Genomic DNA, 8396 nt, shown 5'->3' with positions numbered 1-8396 from the left:
TCTGCTAGTGACTGCACTGGTCTTAAGACAGCAGAGAAGTCATTATTATCTATTTAAAACTAAATCCAGTTAGTCGGTCTTAGTGTGTGCTTGGGTGTCCTGGCAGATTCTTTGTTTTCTAAATGTATCAGTGTGCAGAGCACAGGGCAGTTCTCCAGTCTAGGTTGTTTAATGGAATTTCATTAGTGAGAGGGTTGATGGTGGGGGAAGTGGGCTGTAGCCAACGTATGGACAGAGGCAGTTAAACCTTTGAGCATAGTTATCCTTACATCCCCATTTAATATGTTGTGAAAGAGCAGAAACCACAGGACAAGTGATAGCCAATACTTTCATATTTATTATACCTCTTAAATCTTTTTTTCTTAAATAAAGTTTCTCTTTGTAAAATCTCAAATCAAAACACTGAAAGGAGTGTTAAAAGTCTCTTAACTTAAAACGATAAACAACAACATAACACACACAAATATTACAACAGTTCTTAGGCGTCTGTAAATATCTTTGCTGCGCTGCTCAGTCTAGTAAGATTTGGCATGGTCTTTCGAGATGCATATGCCTTCTGACGGGTGAATCTGGAAAAAAGGTTCTCTCAATCATTATTGCAGGTCGGCCAATAAAAAAGACTACACAGAGTACCCTAAAAAACACTTTAAAATGAAAAACAACAATATTAGTGCCAATGTTCATGAGCACACAACCAGCACGTAGCGTACAGAGCACACTGAACGATACAGACGTTCTGTAAAGCAGCTTCACAAACAAACATTCAAGGAGACAAAAAAGAGTGATGTTTTTTGCGCAAACATACATTAGAAAAAAAGTCTCACTCCCATGCACACGTACACAGACACAGTCTATGCATTTGGTCTCACTCACACACATTCACAACGCAGTGTCCTCGACACAGTACCTGGCCACCTACAGAAAATGCCTCAAACAGCCAAACAAAAATAATAATAGTCAAATAATTATATGAATAATGATAATGACAACAACTAAGATGATGATTGACGAGAGGAAATAAAAACAGTAGGTGGTATGGGGTTTGACCGGAGCAATGACAATACTGGGAGTTCACTGCCCAAAATGAAGTGAAAATGAACAAATATGAACTGACAATCACAATAACACATGGTTTTCTAATATGGATCTGAGCAGTGTATTTGCATGTGTTTTGATTCAGTGTCCAGAAGGGACTTTTAAAAAAGAAAGAAATTGCATGTTGCCCTACATCACACATGATGTTCTTAACACTGTTACAATGACTATCTGTTTTCAAGGCTTTTCTGGATTTGGATGTGCATGTGTAACTCAAATAAGTCTCCAGCTGAATAGGATCAAGTTCCGTTAAGTGCCTCAGGCTAACGGACTTGGACTTTTCAAATGTTCAAGTCTAAGCAGTTGAAATCTTCATTTGTGAAAGAAGGCCTTGTACTTTTTCTAGAACAGTCCCTGCATTCAGTTACATTACAGGAAAATGCGTACAAACATTTTTTTTCTCTGTAGAATTCTGCCACTGGATGAGTTAAGTACATTTTGTGTCAGTGTTTCTGTTTGTGGCTATCCCTAGTGTATGCACATCTATTTGCATTTCTTCCAGTGTAAGTTGAAATTCCTAATGGTGAGTGTGTTCATGTGTGTATCCACGTGCAGTGTGTGTGTGTGTGTGTGTGCGTGCAAGTGCATGTGACTGAGTGCTTCACCCAGTGTATGAACTGTGTCCATGTATGTGTGTCCGTGTGTGTCTCTTGTGGGCTCACGATAGTCAGATGGTATCAGTTCCCCCACCCAGCAGGTCGCCTGGCAACAGAGCACCAGGGCTGCTGATTTGGTGTCTGTCCTCCATTTGGGGGACCCCCCAGAGGCTGCTGCCGCCTCCACTGCTGCTGCTGCCGGGGTACCCTGGCGTCACTCCCCCCCAGAGCCCGCTGCGCCCCGGCTCCACCACCACCCCGGTCCCTCCCCCGATGCCCACACCGTCTCCCTCCCCTTCCCCGGCGCCGTTGGTGCTCCACTGGGCGAAGATGCCCAGTCCGGATCCCTGCGCCGCCGAGCCGTCCAGAGGGGAGCCGGCCACGTCCAGGTTCTGCCATCCAGAGGCGGAGGAGCCGGCGCCACTGCCCACTGCCCCCGCCTCGGCACCATTGCTGCTCCCGCCCGACAGTGACCCTCGGGCTCGATCACGGTCACCCTTTCGGGCCCCACCACCGCCGCCACCCCCACCGCTGCTGCTGCTGCTGGCCCCTGCTGTGCCTGGGCCGGCGGAGCCTGGGGAGACCCCCATGCCTCCTGCCCCACCGCTGCCACCAGCCCCACCGGCTGCAGCCTGGGAATGTGCGAAGTATCGCGCCACATCCTCCTCGCTCACAAACTCAGCCAGTATGGTGGTGTTACCCAAAACGCACCTATGGAGGAGGAAATAATAAGGATTATATCACTACAGCATGATGACCATCAAATTACAACAAATAAATAATCTCAAAAATAATTTACTTCCATGTTGCATGATTTACTACGGTCCTCAAAGAGATCCATTTTTTATACGTACTAGATTCATTTTCAGAATCTACTGAATAACTTTCAGCACTACATCAACTTGAACATGTAAACAAGGTGTACATGTAAACGGTACTGTCTTCAGTATGAAATTGAGTGGGAGTGCAAGTGTTCAGGACAGACATATACATACATGTGCAAGGCACTCTGAGCCTTGGCTGCCTCCTGCGGAGTGCTGTAGCGAATCAGAGCGCTGCCCTGGGTCAGACCCAGGTGAAAGGTCAGAAGAGGGCCATGCTGCATGCAGATAGTCCGCAGAGTGGAGCCGTCGATCTGCAAGCCACAACCGGGGTTATAGACAGCGAAAACATAAAAATCAGAATGTCTTGTAATATTTGTTGTTTGCTTCTTTCATAAATTTTCTGCCCCGTACTTTGACCAGTTTGAAACCTCCATCATCCTCATTATTCATACACCGTCCAATTGAATAAATGGACCAAGCCATTTTTTACAATCCAATTACATCAAGATCCCGCCTGGTCACATTTCATTGGCATTAAAATCAGAGGGAGCATGCAGATGAAGCAGAGGAACGTGCTCTATTTCACATACATGGCCAACCTTGAAGAACCAATGAAGTTGAACTTTTTACTATTGATGTTCAGAGTCAGACCCCCATCTCTCCCAAGCTTATCTAACACTACTGCAAGGAAAATTTCCATTCACCCCGTTGTACCTGAGGGGTAAGGTTGCTTAGCAGCAGCCAACAACTTCCTCTGGGGGCCGAACCGTCACTCCAAGCAGAGTCTAGAGAGGAACACAATAAAAGTAAAAATCGCACAGGCAAGTGCACAGACCGATGCAGTTCATGTGGTGTCAGGTGTTAGGTTGCTCTCTAGAATTGTTGACGTGTCAGTATTTTTAAACATTACTCTGCTTCATTGAATGCTTACATGACTAATAATTCATCAAGTCCATATTTAAGCATGTGTGTCAACATACAATTTTATGTAATTCTTCCTAAGAAAGAACTTTCCAAAACACAACAAAAACAAGTTTTTCTAGAACTGTGTTGCTCAACACTTAAAAGGAATGGTGTACATTTGAGCAAAGAATACCTCCAATCCCATCTGTTTTGACCTGACCATAGAATACTTTGCTAACCACAGTCAGCCACCACACACTCAACAAAAATGCATCCATGGGCATCGAACATTGAAACTGAATGCAAAACACGAGTTTTCTGGAACTCCACAGTAAACCGTGAAAGGGAAATGTGCACACAGTGTTCTTGAGGCCCTTACCTGACTCAAACCTTGTCTCTTGGCTGCTCCCTCCCCCCCAACCTCGGGCCAACCGTGGTCCTCCGGTGGGCCAAGGGGATGCCAAACTTTGCTTCTGATTGGTGAGTCCAGGAGGTGGGCGTGAAGGCTGAGAGCTGTTCCGATTGGTTTTCCAGGATTTACTATGTCCGATTGGTTCAGGGGGCCAGCTGGATTTGTACTCGGAGTACTTTGCTGTAATATGACATGGACAGTTGCACTTACACGGATTGAGAAACAGACAAGTCAGCACAAGTACCATGCATGTCTACACTGCAAAACATTTCAAATCTCCCAGTGACAGAAATGTGCTCATGACTTAATTGGGTTGTACAGCACACTATTACACAATAGTTCATAAAGAAATCAACAATTTCTGCATGATGGGCCAGTGGTAGGTAATGCCGGATGGATGGATTGTCCTTCAGGGAGAGAGAAGCAGCAGCTGACCTACCCGAGCTGTGTGCATTGGAGAGGGGACTCTCTGAGGCACTGTAGGGCCAGGCACCTGGTGAAGGCAGCAAGGTGTTGAGGGCAGGGTTTGAGCCTGCAAGACATGGCAAGCACGCAGACTATAATGTGACAAGACCTTTCAGTCACAGAACAATTTCACTTTACTTGAGGAATCAGTAAAGACAAAGTGTACAGTCTCAAACAATCTTAACGGAATGCAAAATAGATCTTTGATGTAAAAATCAAAAGAGTATGTTTGTTTGCCAAATGGTGAAGTGTGGAGACAGGCTCAATAAAAAATAAAATAAACTAAGTTTTAACATTAATTCTTATGTTAAGCGCTCAAATGGAAAAGATGCGAATGAGGATATAGCGGTCAGCAATAACATCTACTGCAATTAGAGTTAACAGTGCTTTGCAAATAAATTTTAGCAATTCTGACTAACTTCCCCAAGATGTAGGAGCCCACACTTTCCTGTGAGTGTACAGGACTGGTGTGCCGGAATGCCCAGTTCGTTGAGAAGCTTCCTGTAACTTCCAGTAACTAGTCAAGCATCAATGCTAATTTACGATCACCTAATTAAACAGGCACATTCTGAGTGGTGCAATGCAGTGGTGCAATGTAATAATACCTGTGTTATCTCGCAGTAACTGATGGTCAGTGTCACTGAGATTAGGCGGATCATGGGGAGAGAGCACACCTCCTGGGGTCACGTAGGGGTCAGACTCTGGGTCAGCGCTCTGGATCCCCTTCCAGGGCACTCCAGGCTGGAATTCTGCCAACAGAACAAACATGATATCACGACACCCATTTAACTAAACTGTCAAAACGCCTCAAAAACAGGACAAGGTTCTGAGGAAGTCTTACCAGGAGGCCAGCTTGACGTGCCCATGATGGGACCCTGACCCATGACAGTGGTTCTTTGCCAGTTGTCGGAGAGAACTTGAGAAGTCATGCCAGAACCGTCTGCTCCAAGCAGGTCATATTGAGCATAAGGGGTGCCGCCGATGAGTTTGCCTGGGGTGGTCAATGGACCTGGGAAGGACAACGGGAAGTCAGTGGACAATTAAAACCTCACCTCTCTATAGAATTATTAACACTGAATGCAGCAGTCTCAAAGGACCTCTTAAGACCCAAGACTCAAACCTCCCAGACCAACCATACAGGTGATAGTGGCAAGGAAAACCTCATCTGTCCTGTTCACGTACCGTTCTTATGGAGTGCTGCGTCTGGGGGCGAGGGGGCCGTGGAGTGGCCCTCCATCATCCACTTGAAGCGAGACTGCGGCCCCACAGGGTCCTTCACGGCGCCCGGGGCGCCTACCATCCCTCCCAGCTCCAGTCCTGACAGGTTACCGGCCGGAGAGCCAAATCCTGACGGAGCACAGAAACAGAACAGTGAAGGTCAAAGCAATTTTGACCTTTTTCAATTCAATTCAATTTCAGACAGTCGATACTGGAGGAGCCTCCTCCCTTTAAAGAATGAAATAACCTAACAGACACTATTGATATACTCCCAAGAGCTTTTGTAGGTCCGTTTGCAAAACTGATCACTGGACTGTTAACTTGTTGCAGTACATTCAGTTTACATTGTGATGCATCATGTTTTAGAGATATAAGTTTGTAGTTAAGTAACCTATTACCATCAGTAGCGAGACACAAATATCAAAGAGACTGATCATACCAATCTATCTATATAAACAAACCTGGGTATCCCCCCTGTGCTTTGGCCTGGAGTTCAGCTAGCGTGGTTCCCAACCCCGGGTGCTGGAGGTGCTCGGGCATCGAGTGTTTGGGTGGCACCCCTCCCAGGTGGGATGGAGACATCTTGGAGCCAACCGTCCCAACTCCTCCTACACCCTGCTGCTGCTGCTGTCTCTGCTGCTGGAGAACAGCCATGATTCTGGCCAGCTATATACACATAAAGGAATATAAGTAGTGTTTATTTTACAAAATGGTTTGTTAATGTTGTTAATATTGAAAATTACATAATTGTCAGACCACCTTTTGGCCAGTGTTTTTCAGAGGCTTTCATTCCTGCACAATTCAGACAGACAATGCCCCCAACCCAGAGTCCACCTAGGAGCATAATTGCCTATGGCGTAGTACTGGTGGCTAATGCAGCCTACCTGCTGTGGGTCTGGCTGCTGACGCATAGGCTGTGGGAACTTCCTCTGGTTCTGCAGAAGCTGCTGCTGTTGCTGCTGTTGTTGCTGCTGCTGCAAAAGCAACTGGCAAGCCTACAAGACACAGTCATACGACACAGGGGTCAGTCTGAGAGAGACACCTTAGCCTGACTATCGAGCAAATACAGAAGATTAGCTTACAAGCCTATGAAAGCAAGACTTGCAAGAAGATTTGCCTGAGAGGCACAAGAGCATGCAGTCCATCCAAACGTGCACTACCCCAACCGTCAACCTATTCCATACACAGCCTTTGAAACAGGACAACACTGCATTCACGTCACTGGAGCAGGAAGATAGTGGGAATGGAAATATGTGCTGTGCAATATTTACCAGGATCTGCTGCATGTGAGGATGAATGCCACTCAGCATAGCCAGGTGCTGGGGGGAGAGCTGAGGAGGAAACACTCCGCCTGGCACGCCCCCGATGCCCCCCACCAGGTTACCCGAGGGTGGGGGCATCTGCTTCAGAATGGAGCTCTGAACCTGCGCCGCCACACACAGATTAGAAAGCGTTACTGCTTGTGTAAATCTTGACAAAAACTAAATCTTGAAGAAAATTATGCATGACTCCAACTACAGAACAAATATCTGGAGTAACAACATATGCAGCACCACCTCTGCAGGAAGACAGGAGATGGGTCAGCATGACGGCAAACCCATACACAAGTACCTGAGGGGACAGGAACTGCGGAGGCACTTGGGCACGGACCCCTTGTGTGGGGTTCATGGGGTGCATCCCTCGGAGCGGAGGCATCCCCCCACTGCCTCCAAACACGCCATGGCCTCCCATCTGAAACAGACACATGCTTCCATTTAGTGCAGTCCTTTAGATTCAAATACATTCACATTTGTTCATTAAGCAGGCACCATCAAGATCTGGTGTTAGCAGAGCAGAGATATTCATTTCCTTGTGTATGTGAACTCCCTGCGTATCAAACCCGTGACCCTGGTGTTGTTAGGGCCCTGCTCTGCCAGTTGACCCCACAGGTGCATTTTCAGTCACTGCCTATACTTTTTCATGAGGATGAATGTGCAGCTTGAGTGCTCTGGCACCTTGTCAAAGTAGGGCCCAGCCTCTCCACCTCCGACCTCCTTGGAGGCTGGTGTTCTGAAGACGCCGCCGCCGCCCCTTCCCTTCCGCATCTCTCCGTTGTACTCGTTCATCCCCCTCTTGTCGCCCTCCATCCTTTTGTCCTGGAGAACACTTGGATCATCATCCTGTCAACAAGCCCACAAGAGTCAACACAAACAGCCATCTTCTGTGATTTAAAAACAAAAAAGGGTCTGTTCAATGAACATTGCTCACCAACATGCCCATGTTGGAGAACTGCCTATTCACAGGATTCATCCACGAATCACCACCTTTCATGCCACCCTGGAAAACACAACGACAATACAACTTTAGATACAAATGTCTAATGAGGGTGTGTACATCATGACAACCTGAATAAATTAGATCATACATCATAACCTTCATCTGAAATGCAACTGCCCCTAAATGTGTATCAATAGGTCATTTATCTGTAAAGAAACCACCTTCATCTCTGTTTATGAGAAAACAAAATTCTATGCTCACATCTACTGAATACCTTCTTACAATTCATCTTTTTGAGGGTTTGGCATATAGACTACTGTACCTTATTGTTTCCCCTCTTGTTTCCATGGCCCCAGCCTACAGAGCTGTAGGAGGAGCTGTTTCCTTGAGATCCTGTGTTGTTCCACATGTTAGAGCCTTCATCCTCATCCTCCCAGCTGGAGTGGCGAGTCGTGCCCATGGAACTGTCCATCTCACCCCAGCCCTCTTGCATAGTCTTTGCTCCTGGAAAACATACCAAACGATGTCAGTGAAATCACAAAATGTAATGTTAGTCCTCCAGAAACAAGGTCTTGTTCCCTTGTATAAACGATGCATGTGTATGTGCAAAAAAGCTGATTTGTCTTG

At 46.4% G+C, this 8396-nt stretch overlaps 1 protein-coding gene across 1 annotated transcript in view; it reads right to left on the bottom strand.

Annotated features, from left to right (window-relative positions):
- Window positions 1-317: 317 nt before the first annotated feature.
- Window positions 318-8396, bottom strand: part of LOC143102865 (trinucleotide repeat-containing gene 6B protein-like) — a 36997-nt gene continuing 28918 nt past the window's right edge. Inside the window, exons 30-44 of the mRNA XM_076266678.1 lie at window positions 8092-8273; window positions 7761-7829; window positions 7508-7672; window positions 7125-7244; window positions 6785-6937; window positions 6398-6508; window positions 5975-6179; window positions 5478-5642; window positions 5137-5304; window positions 4901-5044; window positions 4270-4362; window positions 3798-4010; window positions 3230-3300; window positions 2687-2826; window positions 318-2402 (exon numbers count right to left, since the gene is read on the bottom strand). Coding sequence (XP_076122793.1) covers window positions 1763-2402; window positions 2687-2826; window positions 3230-3300; window positions 3798-4010; window positions 4270-4362; window positions 4901-5044; window positions 5137-5304; window positions 5478-5642; window positions 5975-6179; window positions 6398-6508; window positions 6785-6937; window positions 7125-7244; window positions 7508-7672; window positions 7761-7829; window positions 8092-8273 — 2639 coding nt within the window. The 3' untranslated portion in view covers window positions 318-1762. The remainder of the gene's footprint in view (window positions 2403-2686; window positions 2827-3229; window positions 3301-3797; window positions 4011-4269; window positions 4363-4900; window positions 5045-5136; window positions 5305-5477; window positions 5643-5974; window positions 6180-6397; window positions 6509-6784; window positions 6938-7124; window positions 7245-7507; window positions 7673-7760; window positions 7830-8091; window positions 8274-8396) is intronic.

Source organism: Alosa pseudoharengus, unplaced genomic scaffold, assembly GCF_046254945.1.
Source record: "Alosa pseudoharengus isolate Yale_2024_CS ecotype anadromous, Long Island Sound unplaced genomic scaffold, YU_APseudo_1.1 YU_APseudo_1.1_scf_4, whole genome shotgun sequence".
In the NCBI taxonomy this organism is placed as follows: domain Eukaryota; kingdom Metazoa; phylum Chordata; class Actinopteri; order Clupeiformes; family Clupeidae; genus Alosa; species Alosa pseudoharengus.
Note: the sequence above shows the minus strand (reverse complement) of the source record. Positions and strands in the feature narration are given on the sequence as shown.